This window comes from Pleurodeles waltl, chromosome 5 (assembly GCF_031143425.1).
Source record: "Pleurodeles waltl isolate 20211129_DDA chromosome 5, aPleWal1.hap1.20221129, whole genome shotgun sequence".
Lineage (NCBI taxonomy): Eukaryota > Metazoa > Chordata > Amphibia > Caudata > Salamandridae > Pleurodeles > Pleurodeles waltl.
The window spans coordinates 1,770,699,255-1,770,713,665 of NC_090444.1; the positions used below are offsets into that span (position 1 = coordinate 1,770,699,255).

General features: G+C 45.1%; 1 protein-coding gene across 2 annotated transcripts in view; it reads right to left on the reverse strand.

Moving 5' to 3' along the window:
* The window catches only part of CLIP4 (CAP-Gly domain containing linker protein family member 4), a 243,447-nt gene that overhangs the window by 58,209 nt on the left and 170,827 nt on the right, over nucleotides 1-14,411 (reverse strand). For both annotated transcript variants that reach the window (XM_069236201.1, XM_069236200.1), the window contains exons 8-9: nucleotides 4,478-4,613; nucleotides 2,538-2,672 (exon numbers count right to left, since the gene is read on the reverse strand). In XM_069236201.1, the coding sequence (XP_069092302.1) occupies nucleotides 2,538-2,672; nucleotides 4,478-4,613 (271 nt within the window). The remainder of the gene's footprint in view (nucleotides 1-2,537; nucleotides 2,673-4,477; nucleotides 4,614-14,411) is intronic.

Consider the following 14,411-nt stretch of genomic DNA (forward strand, 5'->3'; position numbering starts at 1 on the left):
ATTAAGACTGATTTTGGAATTCCGCATGAAATCGGGCAGAATTCCGACACCAGTAAAGAGGCAGTTCCACTGCCGGAACCACCAGGCCAAAAAGAGACCGCACACCGTATTATGACACGTAATACTGCGTGGCGTTGTCCTGATGGCGGGGCGCTGCCAGCGGTCGAAGGGTTGGGACTCATCCCCTCCCTCCCAGACAACCTCCTCAAGGGATGAGGTAAGTGGATCATCCGACAGGGGAAGGAGGGTGTGTGTGAGTGCATGTGTGAATGTCGTGAATGCGGGGGGAGGCGGGGTGTTTGTGGGTGTGTGTCTGCGTTTGTGAGTGATTGTGGATGAGGTGAGGGGGTGTGTGAGTGTTTGTGGATGCCGTGGGGGGTGAGTGTGGATGGGGTGGGAGGTGAGTGAGTGTGGGTGGAAGGTGAGTGAGTGTGGATGGGAGGTGAGTGAGTGTGGATGGGAGGTGAGTGAGTGTGGATGGGGTGAGTTCTGGAGTGAGTGTGGGCGATTGAGTGAGACTGAGCAGATAAAAGGGATGAGTGCGTGTATGCATGTGTATGTGTTAGTAAGTGGACATGGAGGGGAGTGAGTGTTGGTGTGAGTGGACGGGGAAGGGGGTGCTTGTTTATTGAGTGAATGGGGAGAGCGGATGAGTGCGTGTATGCGGTGCAGGGCGGAGGGGGGTGAATGTATGTATGCACTGGGGGGTGGGCGGAATGTATGCACTGAGGGAGAGGGTGTGGATGTATGTATGCAGTGGGGGAGGTGGGAGGGGTGTGTGAATGTATGTATGCGCTGGGGAGGGGTGAGTGAATAAGTGCATGAGTGCGGTGATTGTATGTTAGTGTGAATGGGTGTGCATGATGTGAGTGCGTGGGTGAGTGGGGGGTGTGTTTGTGTGTGGGAGCATGTGGGTGCATGTGTGCGGGTATGTGGACATGTGCGCGAGTATATCCTGGTGACAGGAATGCTTATTCCTGTTGCCAGGATGCAAGACCGCCAGCTTTTCTGGTGGTGCGACTGCCAGAAAAATGCTGGCGGTCTCCATGTCGTAATACCGCTAATGGTATTACGGCATCCGCTGTGCTGGAGGTGCTCACCTCCAGTCCAGTGGACCACTGAAAAGCGGTGGGATGGGCGGAGTATCAGCAGTTTGGCTTAGGCCAAACCGCCGAACTCGTAATATGGCGTTCTTCACCGCTGGCCCATCAGCAGACAGACGGCGGCCCTGGTGGTCTTCGGCCCGCCAGGGTCGTAATGAGGGCCAATATGTCTGGTATTACTGTGCAGCATTTGCATGAGTTGCTCACTTAAACCCAACCTTTCGGGCTTAACGTTTGTTTTAGTTGAAGTGGTGCACAATTCTGGAATTTGTGTGCATCACCAGTGGCCTTGTGCATAAACCGTGAAAGATATGAATTGCAAACCTGGTTTTCTCCATTCCTTATCATGTAAGCAGCAATACGAACCAAAGCAGCACCTGCTCCAAGTGTTATTATTTTACAATTTATCAGTTTTAAAAAGATGGAGGACTATAAGCCTTATTTATATTTTAGCGGACCAGTTACTCCTTCACAACAGTGACAGATATCCTGTCCGGCGAAATATAAATCCCATCTGATATAATGGAATTTATATTTCAGTGGACAGAATATCTGTCACCGATGTGATGGCATAATCCGTCCGCCGAAATACAAATCAGCCCCACAGTGTGCCTGTCATCATTCAACTTTATCACTGTCGGTGATATACAGCATTAAATACCTAACTCGCACAGCCACGTTGCCTGCTTAAGTAAGGATAACATGTATTGTAGAATCATACACAGCTAACATTATTAAGACAGTCTGGACATCAAATTAAATTTCATGTAATACAAATGAGATTCTCAGCATGCATGTACATCTGTCTTATATGGGTAGACAGAAAATCTGTCATGTTTTGACCCTCTTGAACATAAGCTGAATACTCCAGTCATATCATATTTGTGTAATATTTTGCTCTGACCATATCTATATTTTCTGTGTTTAATTTGTATTTGTACACAATCTTTCAACATCTGTCTTTGCGCTTTTCAAACCATGTACCATCCACTATTTTAAATGTTACAAGTAACTAACTCACCTTTGCAAAGAAAATTGTCACTATGTACAGTACTTCTACTCGAAGGGCTCCTAAACAATAATTAATACATGTAAATACATAGCTGATTACTGTTTGCCTTTTAATAAGATGATTTTAATTATTTATCATATATCTCTATGTTCCTACTTTTTATAGCTTTTATTCTGATCACATTAAGACAAATATTTAGTATAAACCCAGGGTGATTTTGTGTTGACCTTCCATACACTCTGAAAATCATTAAGTTGAGGGATATTTAGGATCTTAAGGAAGGGTTGTAAGATTAAAGAGAACCCAAGTTCAATAGAAGCTTCTAATGGCAAGAACACTGGAAGCTCATTGGAAAAATATGGTACCCAATCAGCACTGTCAATATACCATACACAACTAGCATGCCTGTGTATAACTCTTACCGGTGTTCACTTTTGATGTTACATGGGCTACATCAGGTTTCTGTGACCTGCCAGAAGACCGCGCCACCGAATTTTTGGTGAAGGGCTTTGTTACATCTGATGCCTTCTGAATTTTGGAAACTGGTGCAAAAATACCTGAAAAAAATGTTTGTTTCATACTTTTAATAATTAAAATATACATAAGAAACAGTAAGATTTTGTATGTTGCCAGAGAAAGAGAGAGAGAGAGTGAGAGAGAGAAATAGAATAGATAAAAGGTAGCTGTGTAATGTGGTCTAATTTTGGATTGAGAGGTTCTGTGACATCATAAACCACGAGGGTGAAGGCGAGCGCTTTGTAAATGTCATCAGAACCCCGAAATGGCAATATAAGACCACACTATGATTTATTGCTTATCTCACATGTTTATTTTTGGGTAGTTGGCTTGAAAAAACTGTTTGTTTTACATGCAGCTACTAAACGGCACAGACTAGGCCAAATTTCCCAGCGGACACTGATTAGAATAAACTGCTGATAAAACAATGGACAATGGTGAGGGACAGATGATTTATGCAATTCTGTGGCTGTACTGGTTACTACATTATGATGGATTTGCCATATAATTTGCAGATTTCACAAAAGTGTTCCTAGCTCAAACAGATAGGAATAATACTACCAGAGAATGCCTCACAAAGTATTCCTTGTTTGCCACATAGTTTAGACAACACTCCTGCATAATCTGTTGCTCCATGTTGCATCATTTCAGTTGTTCTAACAATGGTAAAGATCTGAAGAGCGGTAATGAACTCAATCCATATTTCACAGGGAATCATGTTTTCTTTCCATATTTCAGGATTCCCTAAGGAATAGGGGTTTTATATCACTAGAATTTGTGCAATAAAAGCACCCAAACATGAGGGATGAGGAGCATATGAGACTTGATTATACTTAGAGAGTGCCTTGCGACCAGGCCAAGAATATCAAAAGCTGGAAGCAATAGCAGAGGTTATCATAGAGAAATGTAGCTGTCCTATGACAACAATATATCTAATATCTCTATAGCCAATAGTACTGATGAGCCACCTGAGAAAATGAAGTTAGATATGCTGGCGTCTACAGGAGACAACTGCGCTCAGGCAGACTTGGGGTAAAAAGCCTGAAATCCCCAAACTTCACAACTTGGTGCAGAAATTTTCCATCCCTGAACCATGGACCCATTTTCAGACTAAGCTAAGAGGCCAAAGTTTTTTTCTCTATCTCGTTGTACTGGTCCATAGGGATGATCAGCCGTTACGGTCATGTTCACTTGGATTGTTCCTCAATATATTCAAAGATGGGTCTTTTGAATCTCAACTGCCTGGTATCAATAAAAATCATACGGATAGGGTGCAGGCAGGGGAGTGTGTTGTACTTAAAGTACTCCAAAGTGAAACACTTGTGCAATACTTGCAGACCAGAGTGGCATACCTACAAAATGTGGACTAAACTGAAATATAGATCTGCCAAAAAGTTTCTCGCAGTTCTGTTAAGGAGTAACAGAGATGATCACAGCACTCATACCTCATAGGAAATTAGGGTCAAGAATTATTCAGCTTTTGGCAGCACAATGTGTACCACGAGAAGGAAATGTTTTTAGTTTTTTCAATAACAAACTAATTAATTTATTCACCAGCCACAAATTAAAGACTGTGCTGGGTTGAATCAGTAAAAAATGAAATAGAGGTTCACCAACTTTTTATCTAGCTCCTTTTTTGAGTGGATGTTTTGGTCTTAAACAGGAGTGAAGAATCTGTTCAATGAGGAATAAATAACAAGACTACATATGAAATTATATCATGGGAGACCCTTCATGAGGCAATCGTGAGAATGCAAGGATGTGTTCTTGCCTTGAGTACAGACACACACAGTGATCTGTTTTATGCTGAGCCAGATGTTCAGTGCCGTAGAAATTAATGACTTACCGTATCGCGGTGCACAATTAAAGTACTGGACTCCTCCAACACTCCCATTGTTCTTTCCTTCTGGCTCATCCATCTCAATGCCAGCCCACTGCCCACTGGCAAACTCTGTGGTTCCACAAAATCTTAATGTGCCAACCTAGAAGCAGGACATAGAGTTGAGGTGCATGGCAGAACAAAAATATGAAGTTTATTATATGGAGACTTAGACAATCTTAAATCCTGGGGCTCTAATATTTTCATAACAGAGACATGGACAAATCAGCTAGCAGGTACGTCTTGGTCTCCTCTCGGATCTTAGAGCACATTTTGGCAGAAAATGTTCCTAAGTTACACATTTTAACTATCTGGGCACCTTCAGCACCACCTCCAAGAGTGCAGGAATGGAGGGGCACCAACAGGAAGTTCAGGCTGGGTTCAGGTGCGGCTTGACAAGGGTGTGGGCATTTTCTGTCCCTGTGGCTCTGATCATGAGGCTAGCCAACTAAGAGTCACTCTGGAAGTCTTGGGTTCAAGCAGGAAAGCAAGTTTCAATCAGCAGGTCAGTCCTCTGAGGGCACACTGCAGGCTTCAGGGAGCAAGGCAGTTCTCTTGGTGCCGAAGGGGCAGTCCTCTGAAGTATACAATAGGCCACAGGCAACAGGGCAGTCCTATGAGCTTCCTACTGCAAATCCAGATACAAACTGAAGAGAGGGTCTGAGGGTCCTATTTTTCTAACTTATTCCGGATTTGAAGTGGAAGTAATTTCTGGAACAGTGTTGGGAATTTCCTGCTTCCCTGTCTTGATCCCATTCTGTCTGCAGTATAAACAGATTAGTGTGACGTTCTTGGTGCGTGAGCTGAGGCAGTCTCTTTGAAGAGCAAGTTGGTCTGTGCAAAGCTCCGCCCCAATCCTTCCATGGATGGCTCATCCTGCCAACACCCAGTACCAATGTTGTGTGGCTATCTGGGAGGAATAGACAAGGGCCAACTGCCAACTATACCTCGCCATGTAACACAAGAAATAGGTTGCAGGCACCAAATGGTTAGGGCATGAAAATGACAGCTTTCTAAAAGTGGCATTTTCAAAATTGTGACTTGAAATGTGACTTTACCATTAAAGAGGATTTTAAACTACAATTCCCTAGATACTAAACCCAAACATTCGTACCTGCTCCCAAATAAAAGTTATCACTTATTAATTGCAATAAGGTACCCCAATGTTATCCTATGGGAGAGGTAAGCCTCACAGTAGTGAAAAAGGAATTTGTGAGTTTTTCACTACCAGGACATGTAAAACGTAAAGGTGCAAGTCCAACTTTTTAATTACCATGCACGATGCCCTGTGGGGTGACATATGTACGTTTTGGGCCTGGGAAGGGAATTATTTTGCCAAATCGAATTGGCAGTTTAAAACTGCATACATGTTTCAATGGCAGGCCAGAGACGCGTTTTAGGGGCTACTTAAATGGGTGGCACAATAAGTGCTGCAAGCCAACTAGTAGCATTTAGTTTACCAGTCATGAGTTTATGGTATACCAGTTACTTATAAGTATGCTAAAAATCCCAATCTGGTGTAAGCCAATATTGCCATGTTTTGGTGAGGAAGCACAAGCTCTTTAGCACTGGTTAGCAGTTGTAATGTGAACAAAGTCCTAAAGCCAACAAAAATAAATTCAGCTAAAAACAGGAGAGGAGTAGGCAGAAAGTTTGGTGGTGACCTTGTTGAGAAGGAGAAGCCCAACAATTGCCTATTGTATAGATCACAAGAGGAAACTTACAAAGAAAACTCTCTGCTCACTCATGTGTATTTTAAAAATAGCTTTTATCATAATCTTCCTTCACCACATAGCTCCTAAAGGGTGCACTCTGCTTAAGCATGCAGGGGACTTGGAAGGACTTTGAAGACCAGCACTCAATGTCTTGTATGGCCCTGGCATAAACGGTGGGAGTTGTGAACAGTGATACTTTGACACTTATTATGGAGCCAAGTAGAGTCAAACGTCTCAGGTTTTATTTACCTTTTATGAAGAGGATTCTGATTAAACCAAGGGCTGTGGTAAATCGTAGCACAGTGTTGGTGGCTGTCATTACCTAAATGTGTTGCATAATGGCATGTCATGTTATGCAGATTTGTAGGGTGTGATATCATCCAAGAGGGTATCCTGGCACTGAAAAGGTACAAGTCTAGCCATCCTAGGGCCTAGTGGATTTTACTTGAAAAGCCAGGTCTTCAACATCTTGCAAAATTTTAAAAGTGAGGAGGAGACTCTTATGTGTAGTGGTAGGTCATTCCACACATTTGGAGTGATGTAAGAGAAGACTCCACTGTCGGATCTCGTTTCCGTATGCATGGGGTGTGGGCAAGTAGCAGTCTGGAAGGTTTGTGAAAGCAGAAGCGATTCTTGAGGTATACCTGGACAGGGTTATTTAGCACCCTGAATGTGTGAGGAGTTTGAATTCTGCTCGCTTGTGCATGGGGAGCCAATGGAGCGCCTTCAGGTACGGTGTGATGTGAGTGCGGTGTGGGAGGTTGAGAGTGATTCTGGCTGCCGAGTTCTGAATGGTCTGCGGCCTTCTGGTGAGTTTTTGGTTGATCCTGGCATAGAGGGTGTTCTTGTAGCTCAGACTGCTTGTGACCTAAGTGTGTGTGACCATTTCAGGATGCTGACTGGGAGCCATTTGAAAATCTTACTCAGCATCTTCAGGGTATGGAAGCATGAGACAGGGACAGTGTTGACATGGGAGATCATGTCAAGTCTGTCTTCGATGACTATCCTGAGGTTCTTGGCACAGGTGGTGGGGCTGGGTGTCAGTCCTAGCTCTGTTGGCCACAAGGTGGAGTCCCACAGTGAAGTGGTCTTCGTGAAGAATAACATTTTGATATTGTCGGTGTTCAGTATAAAGACAGTTGGTCCTATACAGTGGGCGATTTTAAGGTATGCAGGGACTGAACTTGATTCAGGTGTTGAGTGTCTTGTCAGTGAGGGAGAGAATGAGTTAAGTGTCGTCAGCATAGGAGAGGACCTAGATGTTGTGAGAGCGAATTATGTTGGCTAGAGGAATCATGTATGCTTTGAAGAGGGTCGGACTCACGGAGGATCCTTGCTGAACTAAGAAGATGAATTTGCAGACATCCGAGGTGTACGGCGCCAGGCTGACTGGCTGGATCCTTCCAATCACGAAGAAGCAGATCCACCAGAGTGCATATCCTTGGATTCCAATGTCATGTAGGTGTTGGATGAGAATCAGGTGGGAGACAGTGTTAAATGCTGCAGAAAGGTCCAAGAGGATGAGGACTGCAGTGTCTCCTCTGTTTAGAGTTATGCGGACATCATCCGTGGTGGCAAGGAGGGCAGGTTCTGTGCTGTGGTTCAGTGTGAAACCAGACTGAGTGGTGTCAAGGAATTGGTGGGCATTGCGGTATTCGGTAAGGTGTCTATTTATGATTTCGAAGACCTTGGTCTTTAATGGTTGTCTTGGAGATCGGTCTGCAGATGGTGAGTGCTGAAGGGTCCGATTAAGGTTTCTTCAGCAATGGTAGGACAGTTGTGTGTTTCCAAATGCCTGGGAAGATCGCAGAAAAGGTGGAGGCATTGAATGGGTGTGAGCATGGTGTTGATGGGTTGCGGTCCTATGGAGCAGGCATGTTGGGGCAGGGATCTGATGGGGCCCCTAAGAAGATGAACCTCACGGTGGTGGCGTTTCTTCTGGAGTGATGGAGGGCCATGTGGATAGCACTGGTTCTTTGCATAAGATCGGGATGTGTTTGGAGAGGTCTGTTGGGTCTGGTCACGGGTTGAAGTTGCTGTACATGGCGTTGATTTTGTTACTGAAGAATTGAGAGAGATTGCTGCGGAGGTCTGCGAGAGGGTGATCGAGTTAGAAGCGCTCTCTAGTGAGGTAAAATACTTCACAATGGCAAGGATTTCTTTGCTTCTGTTGGTGATAAAATTGAGAAGGTCTGCTGGAGGGACACGTTTGGTGGTACAGATCATTTGGTGGTAGTGTTTCAGACTAGCTTTGAAAGTGCGACTGTCTGTATTGTGCAGGCAATTCTCCATTTGTGCTCCTGTTTGCAGTGATGTTTCATCAAAGTAGATGTGAATTACACTGACGGAAGGAAATCAGACTGACACTAGACTTCACATTTTCTGTGCAATACAAGCATACAACATATATATATGAGTTACATTTGCATGTGTTAGTGTGCACAACAGCACAGCACCTTGACATCTTTTCAAACAAGGGGTGGCCAACGTTGGTGGCAAAAGGTCACCTCAAGTACGTCTGCTAGTGACACGGAATTGCCCTGTGGTGACCTACCTTGCCTGCACTGATGCCCGCTGCACCCCATGAAAAAGCAGTGACTCAAGTCCCAGGGGTTGCGGGTGGCCAGGCTCAATCCTGGACAGCCTGCTCGGGACGAGGTGCTGCGAGTGGACCCCCGCAGAAATGCAAGATACCCTGCACAAGATTCTGGAAGCAATTGAGGAGTCCAAGAACACATTAAGGCAGGAAATAGGGCAGGTGTCGGTGGAGCTGATTCTCCTTCGAACTGACCATCAAAAACTATCTGACAGGGTGAAAAGCACCAGGGTCATGTTGGTGGATCAGAGGCACTCACACCGAGCTCTGCAGACCCAACTTACCCACCTTACGGACCAAGTACAACCTGTAGAGCACCATGCTGAAGACGCTGAGGGATGTAATCAGCGTAATAACATACGCATAGTTGGTCTCCCAGAGGGGGCAGAGGGCCCAGACATGGTGGCCTCCCTTGAACCCTGTCTGTTTTCACTCATGGACACACAACTCACACAGTGTTTTGCCTTGGAGAGAACGCATAGAGTCCTGGCTCATCCACCAGCATAAGGGAAGCCACCCAGACCTCTGGTGGCCAAACTGCAGCACTACAGATACCGAGATCTAATGGCAAACAGGAAGGACTGATTCCAGACTACAAGGCGGACAACTATAGTACCCTCAAACTAATGTTTTGAATGTTCGGGGATTGGGCTCCATATCTAAGCGGCACAAAATCCTGACATACATGAAGAGGAGAGGGGCCCACACTGCCTTGTGCAGGAGTCCCACCTTACCACTCTTGAGGCAGATCGCCTCCATAGGTTCTGTTGGGGGCAACTGTACGCCACCACATAGTCCGCCTATGCGCTGGGGGCAATGCTTTGGGTGAGGGCTGGAGTACCCTTTGAAGCCTCCTCAGTAGATGTAGACAAAGACGTCCGATATGTATTGGTGGAGGGACACCTCAGTGGCAGGCCTGTGGTCTAGGGAAGTATATACTTGCCCCCAACCAGGACCAGGTCCCTTTCGTCCATGCCATGTCTGTACAACTGCGTGGGGACTTTAACAGCATTCTTGACCCAGAGATGGACTGCTCTCTTCCGCCGCAGCGAGAGCAGCAACCATTTAGGGTGACATCTGGGCTTGCGACCTGGGTCTTGCAGTGGGGCATGGAGGGTATATGGCGCACCCAACACCCACTTAGTAAGGACTACTCATAATACTCTCATCTCTATCAGGTACGCACTAGAATAGACAGCATTGTCTGCTCTGTGTCTCTCATTGACACTCTCACACATGACAAATACTTAGGCCTCCAACCGAGGAATTGAGTGGGAAACCCTCAAAGTAGTAGTGAGAGGACACTGTCTGGGGCAAACAGTGGGGATCCAGAGGGACCTGGAGACTAACCTAACATGCCCTGAAACTGACTTGCATATATTGGACACACCACTGGGCAATAATCCAGATGCCCAAGGATGAATATTAGAAACCCGAGACCTATACAACTCAGCACTGGATCGCATCTGCTACCATGATCATAAAACACACACAATCGAAGTGCACAAGGAGTAGGGGAGAGCAGGGAGACCGCTGGCTTGGTTGGTCCGTCCGGAGGGTAGGGGCACATCAATTACTCGTTGATATCCAAGGCCAGTACGCCACTGTTGTCCCCTACACACATAAATGATGAGTTCAGCCCTTACTATATCTCCCTGTATGACACACCGCAGACAGGACTCCCAGGGTCAGTATGTGGCGTCCCGGACGACCTGCGTCTGCGGACCTGCGTCTGAGGACCCTTCCTCAGGCCCTTGGGGCGCCGGTGGATATCCAGAAGGTCAAAGCTGCTAATAAATCCCTAGTGTCAGGTAAAACTCCGGGAACGGATGGGCTCCTGCCGGAATTCTATAAATGCTTTGTGGGGGTGCTGTTGCCGAGATTTACAGAGATGTACGCAGAGGCATATGAGAGAGGGGAGTTGCGACTCTAAACCAGGAAGGCCTTAGTGGTACCTCTCCCCAAGACTACGCGACCTGATGCGACGGTCTCTGACTTCCACCTGCTCTCCGCGTTCAATACGGGTTTCAAGGTGCTCAGTAAAGCACTGGCCACCGGACTGCTACCCCATGCATAGGCATGGAGACCAAAATGGGTTTAAACCCACTCGTAGCACGTCCTACAACCGATGTAGGCTCTATTCACTACTCTATGATAACACTCATCCCCCATATCCAGCGGCAATGATAGTGTGTGTGGACCTAGAAAAGGCCTTCAACACAGTGCGCTGGGATTATCTGAAGGCCACTATGTTGCGAATGGGACTAGGACCTAATTGGGCGAGACGAGTTACTCCCAACCAACGACGAGAGTCAGGACTGACCGCACAATTTCGAACAGCTATGAAATCCACACAGGGACTAGACAGGGACGCCCATGTCACCCCTGCTGTTTGCCATAGACGCAGAATTGTTGGCGGAGAGGGTTACAACAGAGGGACGTGCGTGCGGGGTGTTGAGGGGAGAGCCCTCACACATCATTTCCCTTTACGCGGATGATTATTTACTTATGGAATTGGGAGGAAACGCTGCTGCAGGTCCTCCAGCTGTTCGAAGACTTTGGTAGATGCTCCGAGCTCTGCCTGAACCAACAGAAAACCTGTTTTTCCGATGGTGGAAGGTGTGTCTCGCCCACCCCATTGCCCTGACGATGTGACCTGCGCTCCTCATACATTCTGCTATCTAGGATTCCAGATTTGTCAAGGGCTGCGGGACCTTCGGGAGGGCAACCTCAGTACAGCCTGCTGATCATTGAAGACAGTGGTTGCTTTCTGGCGCTCAATACTGCTCCCCATTATGGCACGCATCTCCCTCTCAACAATGGTGATGGTTCCCCAGCTCCTTTACTATTTTGCTAACTTGCCAGTGGCCCTTCTGCAGCATGGTTCCAAAACCTGGACCTGCTCCTGCGAGAGCTGTTGTGGGATTGGAGGCAACATGGTGTGGCACTGACCACCCTTTGCCTAACCCCCACCCCACGGAGAGGGAGGATTCCTAACTTATGAGGCCATACTGCGAGCCTTAAGGGAAACATGGGGTGACAGCAAGGAGGAGCCCCCTATGACTGCTGTTCTGCAGACCATGTTGACCGTTGGTCAAGTGGCTATATAGGGCACTCAACGGCATGGGGAAACGGTCTCTGGACGGCCTACGACACAAGTGGGACACAGACATTGAAAGAGAAATGACAGACACCGAATGGACCAGGGTCTTAGCTCATGCCCCTAAGGTATCACAGAACACATACCTTAAATGCATACAATATAATTACATTCACAGGACTTACCTTACTCCTCATAAAATCAATGTCATATATCAGGGAATATAGGGAGGCTGCCCCCGCTGTCAACTGTTCGATGCAGATTTTATCCATATGAGGTGGGGATGCCCCACCCTGAGACACTACTGGGACACAGGTTTTTCAAGAATTACCTGTGCACTAAATAGGCAGCTATATAACACACTAGCAGTATGCCTGTTGGGCCTCTATAACAGACCACCGTCTAAGAAGGTAGAGAACAGATTTATTGACCTGGCCTCGATACTGGCACGACGCACGGTGGTGAGGGTCTGGAAAACCAGAGGTGGGCCCAGGTTGGAAATATGGGTGCCAGATGTCACAAGCTGGGTGAGGGTGGAGGAGAGGGCACTGCAGAGGGAAGAGATAAGGGGTGAATCAGACGTAGACTGATCACCCCCATGTGGACGGAGGTGGTTGAAATGTGGGAGACATTGGACACAACCACAAATGGCGAAGACTATCTATGTGATGGGATGCCGGTGGAGACCACAATGCCCCGGGCGAGAGTCCATAAGAGGTCTGTAACGCTGCGGTCATGTCAGCCACACTGGCAGAGCAGCTGGCTCCCCAGCACCCACACGTCTCCCAAAAATCCCCCGAGAGAGCAACCATTGGTATAACATAACAGATATGCAATGACGTGGGTTTACAACTGTGCGTACTGTCACCAGAAGAAAAACGCACAGACTTGGGCAAGTTTACCAGCTGGTTAATCTCACTTGTTTAGAAAAGCTCAAACACTTATATTAGATGAACCTGGTAGAGCCCAGCACCCCAACTGAGATGCCGGTTTCGCCGCTGCTGACCCATAGAATCCAGGGCACTCCTATCACCACCTACGAAGGTCGATTATGTGTACATGAGGAGGGCTGCACCAAGCTTGGTAAACCATGTTGTAAATGTATTGAGGTCAGCTAAGAGATGAAACTGTTCACTTTAGCAGCTTGCCGTATGTTGGTACATCATGAAACGTAATGTGTATTACTTGAAATGCCAATAAAATAAAAGTTTATATATATACACATATATATATATATATATATATATATATATACACATATATATATACACATATATATATACACACACACACATATATATATATATATATATATACATACATATATACACATACACACACATACATACGTTTAATGGTAACTGGTCAAGTGGGGGCAGAGAAAAAGGGGGGGCCTCAAAATGATTTTTCCCCAATCTGCATTTTTTTATCATATCGGATTTACACCAAATTTGGCAGAAAGCTAGATCTTGGTGTAGAAAGAGTATGTGTAGTAATTTTGTGTAAATATGTAAACTAGTTTCAGAGTTATCAAAGAAATCAAAATACAGATATCTAGTGGCTGAAATCCACTTGGGGGAGTCAGGGGAAAAGCAAGGTTCCGAGTGGCTGGCCACAACCTGAAAGGAAAGTTGCGGCCTCTATTTTCTTTGTCGCTTGGCCCGGGGTAAGGGTCCCTTCAATGGGCAAAAATAGGCTTCGTCTATGGGAAACGTTGGTCCTAACTAAAATATATATATTACTTTAATCTTTGTTTTTTCACTGAATTTCTAGGGCTGACTTATTATTTGCATTTACAAGTTAATATTTAATGCTAATCTATAATAATAATAATAATACAGCAGTGAATAAAACATGTTTATATATATATATATATACACACACAAACACACACCCATATATATATATATATATATATATATATATATATATATATATATATATATATATATATATATATATATATGATGACTCATTAGACTCTTGCAAGAGTCAGATGCACAATCCCCTGTGGACTCCGAAGTGGCTGTTCTTTATGTTCGGCTCTCGCAAACCATTCGCAAGATCTTACATTCAGAATTAAGTTAATTATAGTGTTTTACTACAATTTTGAATTTAGATTTTTGCTTTTTTAAGTTAATATATATATATATATATATATATATACATACACACACACACACACACACACTGATGGACAGACTGATATAATTTCAGCTGATTGTAACATATTGCACCAGCCTTTGCCTATCTTATATCAATCTTCTGGATCTCTGAATATAATTTGTATGTTCACTGATACTATAATACTTAACTTGCAATGATTCTTTCTGTTTTCTTACAATGTACAACTTGTCATGTATTTTTCTATAAACGTTAGTTTTACAACCTCTCATCTACTGTTTATTTAAAATTTCTTAACATTAGACATATATAGGAATGTAAAGGTCTTGTCTGTTGTATACTCAACTACTGTCTACTCTTTTGAAC